This window comes from Pan paniscus, chromosome 2, assembly GCF_029289425.2.
Source record: "Pan paniscus chromosome 2, NHGRI_mPanPan1-v2.0_pri, whole genome shotgun sequence".
Classification (NCBI taxonomy): Eukaryota; Metazoa; Chordata; class Mammalia; order Primates; family Hominidae; genus Pan; species Pan paniscus.
This window is the reverse complement of record NC_085926.1, coordinates 74,438,727-74,456,974: the sequence shown is the minus strand read 5'-3', so window position 1 is coordinate 74,456,974 and position 18,248 is coordinate 74,438,727. Positions and strand designations below refer to the sequence as shown.

Below are 18,248 nucleotides of genomic sequence, written 5' to 3'. Positions count from 1 at the left end.
CACTATCATCTCTCCTAGGAAGCGTTCTTGACATCCTTAGTGCTGGATTCTGTGCTCAAACAATGTGCCCAACCATTGCATTGCATTACCTGTATGATAAAGCTTATCAAAATGAAGTCAGATTGCCCTAGTAGGCTGTAACTCCTTTAAAACTGAAGACACCTTTAACGGTGAAGTGTGTCCTTCATTCTTACATTCCAAATGCCTAGCAAAATAGTGAATGCCTAATTAATGGCATCAACAAAGTGGTATAAAGGTAATAAGGTGGAAAACAAATAATGGAATTTGGGATTGTATTATCTTTCAGGAGTCAATAATATCATGAAGGATCACAGGGTCAGAAGTTGTTAATAGTTTATTCTGTAAGATATTCTTAAATTTGTATTGAGTCTTATTTTTTGGCTCCATTTAAAGACAAATTGCCTTGAGGTGACAAAGATGGCTGCCTGGAACTCCAGGCTACTCATTTCTTCTGCAAAATGTCAACTGGAAGAGTAGGGTATCTTTCTAATAAATGTCATCAAAAACTCCAAATGGTGTCAGAAAAATGTGAAATAAAAATGAAGCTAATCCTGTCAGTAGTCAATACCCAGCAGAGACATAAAGGTTAGATTTTAGATATTAAAGGTGATAGTATAACAAAATAAATCATATCCTTTTTTTGTTTCTCTTTCTTGTGTTTTTTCAGTGGGGCAAGGGGAATGGATGCACACATATTGATCAAACACAAGCTAAATCAGTTGGGTCACATTCACATTCTTAAGCAATCGGTAAGGTTGAGCCATGGAATGTTCTGACTGGCCAGGCCAGGGTCGTATGAGGAGGGCTGCTTTAAAGGAGAATGGAGGAGCTGCTACCAGGAAAAGCTAAGATGGCTGCAGGGAAGGCAATAAGGGAAAACATCTGTAACACTCCTTGAAATAATTTTAAGAGAATCCCTGATTGATATGAACCAGGTTAGAACCATGGAAAGTGAACAGTTGTTTTTAATCCCAGTGTAGCTCTCTAATCTGTTTTATGTTTTTATGTATGTTCAAAATTTATCGATGAGTGAGAAATGGGAATCTATATCATAAAACACATTTTAAACATTCAATTTTTTAAAAAAACAGCATGGCAACTTTAACTCATTTAGGTCTTTAGCAATTATTGCTGAAGTCTAACTAGTTATTTTTGGATAAAGTATTGAATATGCAAATTCAGACATTCATTCTTTCGAAGGCTGCAATTATTCTCATCACTTCAGTAAACATATTAACAAACATTGCATTTGAACACAAACACATTTGCTTATTAACTTGAAAGCTGCATCTAAAACCACAAATTGCTTCTGTGATTAAATTTCTAATTTTCCTGTCAAACCCCAAATAAAGTATTGCCTGTTGATTTAACAAGTGTTTAGTGTGGGCATATTTCCTAAACCCAAATCCCAGACCCCCCCGAATTTTCGTAAGTTATTTTGTTCTTTTCGCGTTGGTTCATGCTGAAGTTTAAAATGCAACGTTTGTTTTTCTCTAGAATGTTGTTTGTATGTCCATTGTCCGGACCAGATCTTGTGTGACAGAGTAGATATTCTGAAAGACAATAGCTTTATATAATCAACTGTGAGGTGAATTCTATTTGGGGTTTATTTTTTAAACTACTTAAAGTCAGTTTTGTTAGCTTCAATTTCAAGTTGTGATATTGTCTAGCCTTATTAGCAAGTTCAAATGGAAGACGCAATTTAGAGCCTGCTGCCTTAAATTATAGCAATGACAAAATAGATCTGTGTTTATATTCATTATTGTTATTCCGTATGCTAGTGTGGTTTTGTGAAAAGGTTGCCATTTCTGATAATACCTAATGTGTTAAATAATAATAACTAGTAAGATAAAGGAAAATAATGATGCATTAATTCCCTCTATCTTTAAGATTGTTTATTGGCAATATGGATGACCACAGTCCGTGAAGACTATGCGGAGGTTAGTAATGGCTAGGGTAGAAAATAGAATTAGATTGCTTTATTCAAGAAACTTCTATTAGTCCCTGTCATGTACAAAATATGATGCCTGATGGTAGAAATTCAACAGTGATTGAAATAGTCATTATCCAGTGGAGTTTACATACTTTGAAAAGCACCTTTTGACTCTTAGAATTTAGGCTTTTTTACTGATTTAACTCATTATTATACAAATTTGTGTTTACAGGCACACACATACACACACACACACATTCATTTTCTTTCTATCTCTCAAACATAGTTTGTTCTTTGTGTTGGAAGGCAGTGATTTTTATACCCTCAGCCATTGATGTTTTAGTTTATTTCCTGAAAGTGACAATGAAAGTTTTTATCATTTAGGAGTAATAACTACCAGTTTTGAAATATCTCCTATGTCAGGTATATTATGCTTTCTATTCAAGAATCAAACATTGTTGGCCTCAGGGCATGCAGCTGTTTTAAGGAAATTGTATTCAAATTCGTTTATAGGTGGAAATCTGCTTTAGACTCCACCATTATATTTTATTAAGCTTGGTCCAGTCCTCTCAGACACTACCTTTTCTAGCCAGTGTCCCTGTTGTGTGTAGAGAATGTAACTAAGATTTAAAAGAAGGGGATTGATCAAAGATACGCTCCTTTAAGTAGGCCAGTAACCCAGGACTTCTAATTCCAGTACCCCAAATATTTCTCTCTGATTATTGACTGAGACACAAGTTCACATAGAACCTTCACACAAACCAGTTTAAGAGGATGAAAGCTCATTGAGAATTACTAGATTTGTGAAATATGAGTAATAAATCATTTCTCACTTGTGATTCTAAAAGCAGATTCTAATTTGTGTAAAATGAGTGTTTGAACACTGAAGGCTGACACTGAACTTGTAGGATCATTCAAGTGTGTTACAACATGATAATTATGCAACAGTGTTTAATCTTGTGACATTTACCACCAAGCTGAAGCTACAAGGCTACTCTGCTTCTGGAGCACAATGTAAATGTTATATGATTGAAATGCTGGTGTGTGTAGCCCCAAGAGACACGAGGTTGTCTTCTTTTGTTCCAGATCACTGCATTAAGCCTTTTGGAATGGGATTTGGGTATACAAATATACTTTTATGAAGTTTTAAATAATTTTCATATTTCAAAAAGATTTCATTCTGATACTTAGAGTTCCTGGTGAACTTTTAAATTCCTTGATAAAAGTAGAAATTTGTAATTTTTACAAAGAATTATGAATATGCAGAACTAAAAGGCAATATTTACTACTAAAAGCTTCCCAAATTTATGACCTGAGTGTGCCATTTACCTGTCACAACTTACTACTGAATGTTTGAATGTTGTGTTCATGAAGCCCGGACAGTTGGATTACAGTTTCCTGCAAAGAAAATGAGTCTAATTTGAAGATTTATTGGACACATACTTTGTAAAAGAAGGAGCTGAACCTGCGTATCCCTTCAAGTTTTTTTTGTTTGTTTGTTTTTTGTTTTTTGTTTTTTGAGACAGGATCTGGCTCTGTTGCCAACACTGGAGTGCAGTGGTGCCATCTCAGCTGGCAGCAACTTCCATCTTCCAGGCTTAAGCCCTCTCACCTTAGTCTCCTGAGTAGCTGGGACTACAAGCGCATGCCATCACACCTGGCTAATTTTCACATTTTTTTTTGTAAAGATGGTTTCTCCGTGTTGCCCAGGCTGGTCTCAAACTACTGGCTTCAAGAGATCTTCCCAGCTTGGTCTCCCAAAGTACTAGGATTACAGGCATGAGCCACTGTGCCTGGCCCTTATTATTCATTTCTTACATGAATGAAAATACTAGACATACTTAGAAATCAGTCCCAAATATGAGTATTTTGCATTGGGAACTTACATATACTAGTTTGTTTCTCAGGATAAAATATTAATATCTGTTGGCAGCTTAGGCCCAGAGATTACTTGCACATTTCAGAGTTTAAACAAAGACACCCCTTTTGAGTTCACATATTTTCAGCAAGAGGAAAAACAATCAATGTTTAATAAGATATTGAGAAATTTTATATAACCTGGGGTGAGTTCCATTTAATGATGAATAGTATTAGGCAGGAGAAAAATAATTATATTGCTTTGTTAAAAGAAAATTAACATTCTTCTGGTTATGGCAAGTATATTTTAGCTCTAAAGAGTTTACTAACGTGAATGCACTAATACTTTGGGAACATATTTAAAAATGCAGGAACATATTTTAAAAATAATAGTCTTTGCCTTTTCATATAGTGAAATAATCTAGGGATTGTGTCTGTATGATGAAGACCGAACTAAAGGAAGTGAGAAGCATTTGTGTGTAATGGAACAAATCTTTCTCATTTTGATTCTTCAGTCAAAACATAAGGATGATAGTTTTACATCTTGGACACCTAATGAAATAAAGTATATTCCAGCATACTTTATGGTTTCTTAAATCTTTCCATCTGTTAAATATGTAAGAATAAGTGCTTCTTCATATTTTTTTATCTTTAAAATTTTCCATATAGCCACTGTACCTTGATTATTCTTCAGCTAAACACAAAAACACAATTTTCAAATGAAGCTATCAGGCATGCTTAGTCAGGCCATAAACATTCTAAGTCCTGAGCTAAAAAGTGTTTTTTCCTATAAAAACTGCTCTTCTTAGGTAAGATAAACTCAAGTGCCCTTTGTCATGAGAGTCTTTCCTTCAAAAGTGTTTGAACGTAACTGCATCTTTTCTGATTTGGGTTTAGAGGAGTTTTTCCCTCTGCAAGCATTTAGTCACTTAGTAACTGAGAAATCTCTTACAGCTTAAAAATTAAACCCACCCACTTGTGATTTACTGTCAGATGTATTCTTTAAAAGTCAATGTCAGTATGTATTCTCATCCCACTTTTTGCTGACATCTCAGGGCAGGTACCATCCAACCATATGTGGAAGACATAGTCTGTTCCATGTAAAAGGAGAGGACTAAAAGCATTCGATCGAACATAGAACCAACATGTGCTTGATGGGAATGGAACAGAAGAGAAGCAAAGGGGACAGATGGGTTTGCAGCCTTTGATGGGACCTCCTCCCATACTAACCATGGCATTTGCCCGTTTGTTGAATGCATTCCCTGTGGAAGCACTGAGCTGAGAGCTTTGCATACATTGTCTGAATAAATTTGAAGAGCAATCCTATGGGATAGATGGAATTCTCTCCATTTTATATGTTAAAAGCTTAGGTTCAGGGGTGTTAGGTAATTTTCCATGGTCATGCAGTGGGTGTCAGGTGAGTCCAACTGATAAACCAATGAGCAGTTGGTACCAAATCCCATTTCTTTTCATTATGCTGTTGGTTGAAAGGCATGACTAAGGCCTGGGGATTAGGCAGAGGGGTGGGGGTGGGAACAGTAACTAGGAAACTAGGGGGAAAAAAATCTAAAAAATGTGAGCTTCATGAAGTCAGGGACCTTTTACCACAACTTCAGAACATAGAAAATTGCCCAGTATAGACATTTCATAAATGTTTTTTTTACTGATTGAGAAGAAGGGAGGGAGGGAGGAAGGGAGGAAGGGAAGGAAGAAAAGAAAGAAGGGAGGCAGGGAGGAAGGGAAGGGGAGGAGGGAGGGAAGGGCTTTCTAATCGGTTGTTGAATATGAAATAGGCTAAATTAAAAGTGAGCAGTTCTTTTCTGCTTGTGTCTACTGTAGGCAGTCCATGGTTACTTGTTGGGGATGGTCTAGATCAGTTCTTCTCAAACTTGAATATGCATATTAGTCACTGGGAAAACTTAAGATGTAGATTCTGACTCAGTAGATATGGTTTAGGGCCATAGATTCTGCGTCTCCAACAGACTTTCATGGGGTGATAATGCTGGCCTGCAGACCATATTGTGTTTCAGAGTATTCACAAAGAGTGTGAATGGATACTTTTTCTTTATTTTACTTGCTTTTCTGAATTTCTGTAGTTCTAGGACTTGGGATGGAATAAGATGAAAGAAGGTTTATGAGTGCTCCCAGTTCAAATTCAAACCTTAAGGGTAGACTTAAAATCAAAATGAGACATAGTGACACAAATGTTCATGAGATATGGACTTGATTTGGGAAGGATAATAAGAGAGTTTACTTTGCAAATAAACCAAACAAAAACCAACAGCAGAAATCTGCCATAAATGAAAAAGATGTTGCAGATTTTTCTTTCTAATTTTGTTCCAGTTCAAAAGAGAAGAGTTGGAATGGAACCTCCAGTTTATTCTCTTAATTTCATTTGGGTCTTCTTATTAAAAATGTTGCTTTAAGACCTGAGGAGGTCATATGTGAAGGAAAACAGAAAAAGTGAGAAAGCCTTGATTTTTAAAATTAGCAAATGATAAAATAATACTTTGAGCAGTACAGATTAAACTTATAAACTCACCCATTTTCTTTACTACTCAGTCATTAAAACTTCATTATGCATTATTTCAGATATAGAAAATGATACAGACATACAATAGGGCGTAATGATAAACATCCATATAATTACTTCTTAATTTAAGAACTAAAACCAAAAAAGCTAAATTTCCTACTCTCTCTCCATGAGAGCTTTAAAATACCTTAAAGTTGAAGTTTATGGCCAAGTGCAGTGGCTCACGCCTGTAATCCCAGCACTTTGGGAGGCCGAGGCAGGCGGATCACGAGGTCAGGAGATCGAGACCATCCTGGCTAACACGGTGAAACCCTGTCTCTACTAAAAATACAAAAAAATTAGCCAGGCATGGTGTTGGGCGCCTGTAGTCCCAGCTACTCTGGAGGCTGAGGCAGGAGAATGGCGTGAGCTCAGGAGGCAGAGCTTGCAGTGAGCTGAGATCGCACCACTACACTCCAGCCTGGGAGACAGAGGGAGACTCTGTCTCAAAAAAAAAAAAAGTTGAGGTTTATAATTTTCATACCTTTTAAAATACACTTAGTACATAATTAATAATTATGTAATATTGATGTATTACACTATATAATTATACAGTATAATTATATATAAATATATAAAATAATTATAATGTATAATGATTATATATTTTAATGTATTATACATTATAATGTAGTAAGTGTATTTTAAAAGATCTGAAAATTATAAACCTCAACTGTGTTTTAAAACTTCACATAAATGGTATCTGACTGAATTTTTTAATTTACCTTTTTATGCACCATTGCTTGAGTCATCCATGTTTATAAAAGTGGCCCATTTTCACAGTTGTGTAATATTCCATTTAACTTTATGCACTTCTATTTGAGATGATGTTCACATTTCATCTCTTTATATGTTTTCTCAAAATATGTGCAGGTTAAATATTGTATATATTAAAGCAACAATTTTTAGATGGCCCATAACATCATTGAAGAACTCTGAGCTGGAATTCAAGTAGGTGCCACTCCTGATCCCACCAATTAATAGTTTTGGGGACAGTTGTCAACTCACATGGTTGCTTTATTAAAATCATTATCTATAAAATGGGCATTATATTTTTCATTTTTGGCAAATTATTATAAAAATAATTGATATGACCATTGTTATAATATGCTACAATTTACAGAACTGATGGCAGCGTAATTTTATTATAAAAATTGGGTCATCTAGGAGCTGGGTGCCGTGTTTTTTACGGTAATGTGTTCTTGAGATTGTGGGATATGAATGAGTATTTAAAGGTGAAGTACTGTGATATGTCAAGCATACTTACTGTTTAAAAACTTTCAGCTTAAAAACTCTTATTTAAAAACCAGCTTCTCTCTTCATTTATCTTTAGGCTTCTCGTTGATAAATATGGCTCTGGGGTTAGTGCCTTTACTTTTTCCGACCCCCTAGGTAGTGTTTATGGTCATTTACCACAGTGTACCATTTTGTAAATAGCACTGTAATGGCTTAAAAAAGTGGAGAATGCCTCGGGGACAGGTATTTACCCAGACAAATTGAAATGGATAGTTGAGCACTTACCCAATTAATTTATTAAATGTGCTCAGTCAATCTGGATAAATCAAAGAAATGTGCTGTTTTCTTCCTTCATTGTCAGCAGGAGCTTGGCCTAAAGTATCTGAGATAATTATCTCAACTTTCTACTTCATCTTTGCCTATACAGACCTAGCCTAATTTTTCCCCAGTGAACAAATGAAATCATTCCCACCTCCTAAGAAACCTTTAAAAACTTTAACTGCTAGATGCTACTCTGTTATACTTTCTACTGTGCTTTAACTTTTCGTTTCTGATAAATACTTGGGCATATTTGATCTTCAGTTATGTAACACTTGAATAATATATGTATCACTTTTTACTTTTGAGGGATAATGTTTAAAGTAGATTTTATAATGGAGAGCCTTCTTTTAAGTTAAAAATACTAAGGGGGGGGGAACCTTGATATTTGTTTTACAGATGGCAGCTGAATGGAAGTGATATTGATATGAGTATGGAACATCGTTATAAGTTGAATGGAGGAAATCTTGTGGTTATTAATCCCAACAGAAATTGGGATACAGGAACTTACCAATGTTTTGCAACAAATTCACTTGGAACAATTGTCAGCAGAGAAGCCAAACTTCAGTTTGCCTGTAAGTTTATGTTCACATGTCTAGCAAATCCAACATTAGAAAATATGTAACTTAATTTGTGTAGTCGTTTTGGATTTCAGAAATAATACATGGGTTTTATTAATTCAGTAAATAGACTGAGAAAGCAATTCAGTATGATTTTTGGACATTTTATAGTGTTCAAATCAGAGCTTTAAATGTGTGTATGTGTGTCTGTATGTGTGTATGCAGGTGTGCATGTGTGCATGTAGGGGGTGTGTGTGTGTGTGTGCTCTATTTTAGTATTTCACAAGGATTCTGTTTAGGGAACAGAAAAGAATGCAGTTGAGGATATTTTTATTGAGCAGCTACTATGTGCATTTTACTGTGGAAAAAATGCAAAAGAATTGTCAGAGATGGTCCTTGCTTTTGAAGAACTTTTAGAAAATTCCATCTGACAAGCCTGAAAATATTAAGGAAGAAAGACTGTCAGAACAAGAAGAAATTACCATATGTGGTGACATGTTGTTGACTCCTCTGGGGTCTTATCACAGATGACCTCACAAATTACCCTCAGCACAGCTCCCACTGACGCCTGGGCTCTGGGAGCCATTTTGTACCATGTTATTTGGACCTAGGTGGGCACATAGCCCAACCTGAGAAAGTCACATGCTTTCTCTAGGAAATTTGGACTTGGACCCAGAGTCTCAATTTATTTTTTATCTTTGCTTATTTTCTCTTTTTTTGTTTCTTTTTATTAGTCTCTCTTTATTTTAGTTGTGTATTTTGTACATAATGCATATCATGATTACCTTGGTTCTGAGATTTCTTGTAGTTATTCACACCTCAATAATTCTGAAATTGCAATGCATGTGTTCTTATAATGAGGTAGTATTCTTTCTGTTTTCCCCATAAACTTTTTATTAAATTAATGATGGGTCATTTAATGTCTAGCCTATTCTTTTGCTTTCTATTTTAACAATGGCAAGGGTTGGCTTTGCTTGTGCCATTATATTCTGTGTGTTCTGTTTTTCATATTTATTTTGTTCTTTCCTTTGTTTTCTCTTTATTTTTTTCTGTAGGCAAAATATTTTTTACTTGTATCTTCTCTGCATATTTTGAAAGCTATATGTGATGTTTATATTATACAACTAGTTACCCTTAAGTTTACTAAAGTACTTTGTATATATTTCTCTAATAGACAGAATTTAAGTTTATTTTTTCAGAGTTTCTCCATTTTAAACAAAGAGTTTGGTTTCCTTTTTCCTCTTGCGCTATATTTTGCAGGTTTAGTGCAATTTCCATGGTTGATTTAAATTATGTTATTTTAATGTATATAGGAATATATATATGTTTGGATATGTATAAATATATATGTAATAGTCTTCTCATAGATAATTGTGTATGTGCATATAGTTGTTAACTAGAATTTTGCCAAAATCTATGATGTATCCATGTTTCACCTGGCATTAGTGCCAACTACTAGACCTCTTCTTATTTTTATATTCTTATTTCTTAAAATTTCTCAATAAATTTTAAAATATTTGTAACATTTACTATGTTACATTAAAAAATTCAAGTATGTTTCATGCTTTTTCGTTTTAAGGAATGTCATCATATTCCTTTGAAAGTGAGGACATCATTTGGTTGATAATAAATGTTGAGTCTTGGAGCTGTTTAACAGAGAATTCCGAGTGTTTTGCTCTGTTGTCTTCTGGAACTAGTGCTGCTGAGGAGAGGAAGGTGGCCAGGCTAATTTCTGGTTTTGGGGAGTTCACCACCACCCCTTGTATTTTGGGGTTCTCTTGGTTGTATATTGGAGGATTATTTTTTCTTCATCTTTCTAGTTTAAAACATATAGATTTCCAGCATATAGCTAAGTTTAGGTTATTTTAATTTACTTTGCTTAGAACTTGAAAAATTCTTTTTTTGTACTTATACATTTTGTATACAGTTCAGGAGAGTTTCCTTTTATATATTTTAGTTTTATGTTCAATTTATATTTTCAAATGGCATGATCATCTATATTGGATTTCTTTTTTTGTGTCCCATTCTTTGAAATTCTTTTCATCTCAGCCTGTTCTTTCCTATGACTTCCTGTTCCTGATTCATATTTTTGTATTCTTTTTGTATTCTTTTGAAGATACAGTCAGTTTTCTGAAATGCTATTTATGATCTTAGAGGCAGGGTTTCCTCCACCGCTTCCATTTGGTGTTTCTATTTTTATGCTTAAGTATGTTCAATAGGTTCTAAAACAAATCTTGTCTAAACTCAGTCTTTGTCTACAAGATGGTGTTGGTGGACTACCCAGGCCCTGCAGTCTTTGCCCTGTGAAGAGTGGCAGATGAGCAATTCACAGCCTAATTCCTTGTTTCTAGGAGTCATTCCTCTTATAAAGTGATACATACATTCCTCTAGTGATGTTTTTCTACTATGGATTCTTAATTTCATACCTGATAACATATGAAGAAATATAATAAACTTACAGGTATTTCCTCAGTCAGCCCCTCCTGAAAAGTATGACTTGTAAGAGAAAAAAAGAATACGACATGTATGAGAAAATACCTCTAAAATTATCTTTCACCTCTTGCAGTCTGCCCCTAGTTCTTGGCCAGCACTTTATATGGGCAGAGTGGGGTGAAGTTGTTGAATGAGGGATGGGATTTTAATCTATTTAGGAGCTAACAAGCTAGTCTTACTGTTTCATGGAGGCTGGAAGAAGACATGAGGCTCCCAGGTCAGTGACTAAGGACTTTATTATTCTTAGAACATAAAGCATCATGAGGTTCAGCATGTTTGATTGAGTTCCCCTTAACTCCAAGTCCCACAGAGAAATGCAAAAAGGTTAGGGTAGATACTGCACCCATCTATGGGAAACACTGGGCTTAGATAATCCATCTCTTTTACAGCAAACAGTAAGCAAGCCTGGTCCTTGTCCCAGAGGGAGACATTACCTTATCCCCCCAGGTTGCTCTCTGCAAACACATCCCTGAGATGAGGGCATGGCAATGAGCAGTTAGACCATTCATTCCTTCTTGGCACACCCAGCAAAAACTTGCAAGAGAGCCCAGAGCACATGGAAGATTGCCTCTCCCAACAGAAATTATTCATTTTCTTTGTTTGGTACTGTCCTTGAGTTTCTGAGTTGGGGTGCACCATATGAGGATACATAAGGTGAGTGAAGTACATACTATTTTCCTACCTTTATTATAATTCTCCCTTTCATAAAGCAAACCTAAGATGTAACATTGAATACCTTAGGTTTCCCCCAGTCTGTCCCCCCTGCTTTACAAGTTTTATTTATTCCCTATATATTGACATTTGATTGCTTAGCTGTGTTGCGGTACAGTGAAATTATATTTTTTGTTTTGTTCTGCATTTTTGGTGTTTTTCTAAGTGTTTTATTTGGAAGTTACAAGAAGCAACATTGGGTATTCTTCACCTGACACCACATTGGACTGGAAAGATAAAAAATGTTGTTTAATATTCATGTGGTTGGGACATAGAGTTCTGATAAAAAACCAAAGAAGATGAGAAAAGAAGTAGAAGATAATTACTATATGAGTAATTCCAAATCATTAGCTACAGTACAGCATTGCTTTAACTTCATAGCCTTGAAGAAAAAGTTATACGCTAACTGAAAGAAGGGATTAGAATGGAGACCCTTGTATTAGTAGGATGCTCATGACTTCAGAGGAATCTTAACTGTCTTTGCTGCAGGCAAATGGATGTTCAAGTGCTGTCATTGAAAAATGTTCTCTCTAATTGTTCAATTTAGCTGTGTCTCTTCTCTTGACTATGTTGTATATTTATATGATTAGCCATAACTTCTTTGTTTCTCTCAGCTATGGAGAAAGTACTTCTGTGTCCTTCATGGGTAAATGAGTAAATGAAAATATGGTTGATGCTCCACTTTTAACACTAGTGAAAAACTAAAGAGATTGTATCTTAATGTTCGAGTGGCTTGAAAATAGTGGTTGTGATAAAACGAAAGTGAAAAGGCCATACATCTGATATGTTTACCCTGGATTTTATAGATTCCCTTTATCATCACATATTTATCAGCTAGTTTAGTTTTTATAATGAATGATTTATTATTTTAAATTCCCTTCTTAGTTTTACTGGGATAGTGATGCCATCTTTCTTTAATATGTTAATATGGTGAACATTTACTAGTATTAGGTGACCTTCTATTCCTGGGTTGGTTTCAAGTTGGAGTTTATGCAGTTTTAAAAAATACTTGGATGTTAGCTGTTTGCTAATATTTTCTGTAGTACTTTTGCCTATTTATCCTTTTCTGGCTATCCTTTTTTGGCTTTACTTTCAAAGTTATTTTCACCTCTAAAAGTGACCTGGAGATTATTCCTTATTTTTTCTATTCACTAGAAAATGTCGAGAAATATTGGAATTATCATTTCCTTGAAAAAAGTGTATAACTTAGGCTTGGAGTTTTCTTTGAGGAAATGTTTTACCTACTCATTGAATGTATTGAGTATTATTTCTTTGTGATAAGTTGTATTTTTTCCAGGAATTTTATCCATTTCATTTATGTTTTCTAATATACTAGTAAAAAATGTTTCAAAAGTTTTAAAATTATTTTTCTCATTTCTGCTTTATCTAGACATGTATTTAATTTTCTCTTATAAATATTATCTTGGTACACTTTTAAAATATAATTTGTTAGAATTTGATGTTATTATTCCTCACTTTCAAATTTCTACACTCTGTTTCATTCATTTTTCTCTTATCTTTATTGTTCTTCCAAAGTTGTTGTATTTTTTATAGTTCTTTTCAAATTACTTAACTTGTATGGTTAACTTATTCTTTTCTATACTTTATTCTCTTCTGATATAAATTTGTATGGTTTTAAATTTCCCTGAAAGTACAGTTTTAGCTGTATTCAAAGAATTAGACATGTAGTGAATTTGTTCTGTTTCAGTTCAGTAAATGTTATAATTTCATTATGATTTTCTTTGATTTGTGAGTTATCAGACGTGACATGTATTTTAAATTTCCAAACATGTGGAGTTTTACTAGTCATCTTTTGATACTGATTTCTAACCTAGTATCCCATTGACCAGAGAATGGACTGTAAGATATTAATTCTTGGAAATTGTTGATATTTTTCCTGTGGCCAAACATATGATTAGTTTTTTTAATAAATGATTCATATGTCCTTAAAAAATGGATATTCTCTAAATACTGGGTATGGTGTTCTCCATATGTTCATTGGGTTAAATTTGTTAATTATGTTGCTCAAATCACCTATATCATTACTGATGCCTAATCTATCATTTTTCTCTCACATTGATGGTGGCTTTTTTAGTTTCTCCTGGTATTTCTATTTAAACTGTATGTATTTAGTCAATTATTTGTGTCTAAAAATTTAGAGTGACTGTATTTTTTTGTCAACAAGTGGTGACACTATCTTCAATAGAGCATTTTGCCTTCTAGTTTATATGGTAATATATTAATATTGTTATATTAATACGGTCTGATTTTTATGTTCTTTTTTTCTTTCTTCCTTTCACGTGGATTGGTTGAACTACTTTCTCCCTGAAAAGCATTGGATGTTATACATCCTACTTATTTTCTTATAGTAACTTCCCTAGAAATTTTAATATCTATGTTTAACAAAATCTAAAGTTAATCAATATCTCCAACAATGAGGATTATAATGTTTTAAATAGTATAGCCCACCTAGAGAACCCTATACTATTTTTGCTGAATTTTTAACCCTGTGAATTAGACATTAGTGCTAATGTTTCATTTATCTTCTAGTTTTTCTTCTATATCAGAAATAATGTGAGCATGTACAAACATCCATATTTTTTTATTTTTAAGGAAAACATCAAGCTTTTGTCCATATTTTCTCTATTTTTCCTTTTTAGAAGAAACTGCTTTCAACATTTTCACTGTCTCTTTTGGTATTTATCTAAATTTGTGTGAATAACTTGCCTATATTGCCACTTACTGATTTTTTTTTTTCAGTTTTAAGTATTACTGTTGACTGTTAACTATGCCAGCTGATGCTACAACACTCTCCTACCACCACCTTACCACCACAGCACTATGATGTTGCATTATTATGAGGCTTACAAAATCCATAAATTTTAAGCCATAATTCTTACAAAATACATAAAGAAAAAAAGTCAAATGCACACTGCATTTCACTGAACGTGCCACAACTGGATAGAGTCCCCAGTGATCACAAGACAGTTTCTCAAACCAGCCCACATCCAAAACTTCACAGAGGATACAAATTTTGGCCTGCCTGTGTTTGAAACTAGAATATGGGAAGAAGACTGTAGAGGACTGGAACCAGTTTCCAGTTGATTCATATTTGAATAAGCATCAGCTTAGGCCATGTTATTATAGGATTTTATTGGGCCATAATTTCAGCTAGGTCAATATTCAGTGTTTACATCACTATGACTTTGTAAAGGATATCCAGAGATGAGTTTTGCAGCAAACAATAATTCTGAATATTTTTCCTTTCATGCATGATTTTTCTTTTTCTATTAGTAGTCTTATTACATTATTTTACTTATTGATTTTCTGTAGTCTTATACTTAAGTCAACCAAAATTTTGGCCAAATTTCTGGATGTCCTCTCAGGTATTGAGACATAATCAGATATTCTGTTAGTTTTATCTTCTTGGAGAATTATATCCTAGAGCCATCAGAGTGCTCCAGTTGGATTGGTTTTCCTGTATATCAGGAACAAAATTGTCTTTCTGGGATCTCCCTTCACCATCACTCACTCTAATGATCCCCTACAAATCTCTGCTGTGTCCACCCCCCAACCCCCACATTCCACATCTTCTTCTTTCTTGGTGTTCATTGTTTTAGGGTGTCATGTCCTCCATGTCCTAAAAAAGGATGCATCATATTTTTTATTGTTCTAGAACATGTGTTCTAAAAATTAGTATGCTGGCATACTCAATCTAGAGACTTGGCTTAACTTAGTATGAATAATATGTTACAAATCTTTTTCTTTCAGAATGTTGAAGATACTTCGCCTTGCTAACTAGCTTGCTGTGCTGTTGTGAAGTCTGATGACATTCTGATTTGTGGTATCTTGTATAGAGAGGCCTTTATTTCTCTAGGGAGGCTTCTAGGTATTCTCTTTGCCCCTAGTTTTCTATTATGGCAAAAAACACAGTTACTTTTGCACCAACCTAACCAAATTCCACAATGACTTGATTTGTTATGGGTCGAATTTTATTTCACATCTTGGTTACTCTGTGGGTCCTTGTAGTTTCAAAACATGAGTCCTTTAATTATGGGAGATTTTATGATTTCCTGTCTTTAGTTTTCTCTGTTTCCTATTTCACACATATTATTACTTGCATCTTGAACCACCTGGAATAGATTGTTTCTCTCAACCCTTCCTCCCTCCCCCAGACAGTCTCTTCAAATTTCCTTCTCTTTGACTTTTATCTCTATTCTTGATAGACTACTTTAGTCCTTTCTTTAAACACTTCTATTGAGTTTTTAATACCTATCATAATATTTTTTACAATTTAAGAGACTCTTATATTTGAAATTTCCTTTCTATAGCATATTCTAGTGTAATAGTTGTAATAGCTTCTCATATCCACATCAAGATATAAATGATGGTTAGTTGCTTTTATGTTTTCTTCCCTCATATGAACTGTTTTATCCAGGTTGTTTCATTTTAGTTTTGTGTTGGTTTGTTTCTCTCTTTCAAGTGGGAAACCTTTTTGCAGCTATCTGGTTATATTTGGTTGTTGGCACAAACTTAGGAGTGCGGAACTAAAAACCTAATGGAAACTTAGATGTGCCTGAGCAGAGTTTGTCTTCAGGAGGGTCGCTATAGTGTCGCTCATCTCACTGGGCTCACCTCATTATTACCTCTTTCTTTTTGAGAAAGTCAGATTCCCCAGAGGGGAAAGAAATCAGTTTTCTTCCTTGAGGGCAGAAGCCTCCACTGGCTACTGGGAGCTAAGTAGAAAAGAGGCCTTGGGGGATTGCAGAATCCAGTGTGCATACATGCATTTAATATACCTTACAAGACCCTCCACAAAACATCACCTGCAGTTCAGACAGCCTCTCCTTACCCTTTTTTGAGAATAAGCCTCTTCTCTTCTAGTGTGGGGGAGGACACTCACCTGGCTATGTGGACGGGACAGAGAACCTGGATTCCTAACCGCAGCTTCAAATTCTTACCTTCCCATTGTCATATTGCATTTCCTCTTCCAGATGTGCCTGCTACCCCCAGTCCTAAGCTGTTGAGGATTCTGCGCACACATCAGTCACTTCCATGCTTGGCTCACTAAAAGCTTAAAAGTCATCTTTCTCCATGATGCCAAACCATTTAATATCATCACACCTGTTTTCTAACATTTACATTTGTACTTTGTTCTTCTGTTGTCCTGTCTTTGTGGGTTTATGCCTTTATAGACTATCTCTTACCTACTAGTAAGTCCTAGTTTGGGAATATTTCAAGACTAAGAGAGAAATGACTTCTGTGTTTCCCCTAGAGCCTTATTGTTATTTCACATAACTGATGTTTGTTTAGCTTTACTCCTGTGTTTACTGTTTCCCTTGCACCCATTCTTGCATCTGGAAGCATTTTCCTTCTTTGAGATCTGTGTTTTTTTAATTTTTTTTAATTTTTAATTGTTGTGCCTACATAGTAGGTGTATATATTCATGGGGTATATGAGACATTTTGATACAGACATACAATGTGTAATAATCACCTCATGGAGAATGGGGTATTCCCCCACCCCAGCATTTATCCTTCGTGTTATAAACCATCCAATTACACTCTTTCAGTTATTTTAAAATGTGCAATTAGCACATCTTATTCTTTCTAACTCTTTTTATTTTACCCATTAACCATCTCCACCTCCCTAACCACCCCTAATCCCCCACTACCCTTCCCAGCCTCTAGTAACCATCCTTATTTAAGCCCATGAGTTTTTATTTTTAGATCCCACAAATAATATGCAGTGTTTGTCTTTCTGTGCCTGGCTTACTTCACTCAACATGATGACAGGATCTGTATCTTTTAGAAATCCTTTTACTGAGTCCCTCTTGCTGGTCAGTACTGTTTTATTTTTCATCTCTTTTCCTCTTTGGTCTTAAAGTGTGTTTATTTTGCCCTCATTTGCCAAAAAATAATTTTTTTAGTAAAGTATATTGCTCAAGGCACAGACACAGTAGCTTACTTTCTGGGTCTGAAGCTTATGTTCATCATTTAGCAGCCATGTGACTTTGGGCAGATTCTAAACCTCTAAGGTTCTTCTGTACAGACAGGATAATAAAATTTATCTCAGTAGGTGTGTGGATTAAGTGAGCTAATATGTGTCAAGCACCTGGAACACTGTCTAGCACATAATGCATGCGATTATCATTTTTATACAATTCTGGAGAGTAATTCTTGGGATGCATGTCTTACGGAAACTCTGGAAAATTCCCAGCCATATATATGTCTTCCACTTTTGCTTATCCCTCATGCCTATTCTTTACTCCTCCTGGTTTTCCTTTTGAGTGTATTTTGAATCTTCTCATTATCTATTCTATCTCTTTTTACCTCTCTTTCATATTTTCCATTCTGTATCTCTTTGTGTTCTTCCATGTTAACTGCTTAGCTCTAGCCTATACTATATTAATTCTTCCGTCATCTCTGCCTACCTTGTTATTAAGCTACCCTTTGAGGTTTTAATTTTAATGAATATGTTTTCCATGTCGAGACATTCTATCTGATTCTTTTTCATGTGTTTCTGTTCTTTATTCAGAGTATCATTA

General features: G+C 34.7%; 1 protein-coding gene across 3 annotated transcripts in view; it reads left to right on the top strand.

Annotated features, from left to right (window-relative positions):
• The window catches only part of CNTN3 (contactin 3), a 358,712-nt gene that overhangs the window by 119,828 nt on the left and 220,636 nt on the right, over nucleotides 1-18,248 (top strand). For all 3 annotated transcript variants that reach the window (XM_055110140.2, XM_063602820.1, XM_057301830.1), the window contains one exon: nucleotides 8,337-8,512. In XM_055110140.2, coding sequence (XP_054966115.1) covers nucleotides 8,337-8,512 — 176 coding nt within the window. The remainder of the gene's footprint in view (nucleotides 1-8,336; nucleotides 8,513-18,248) is intronic.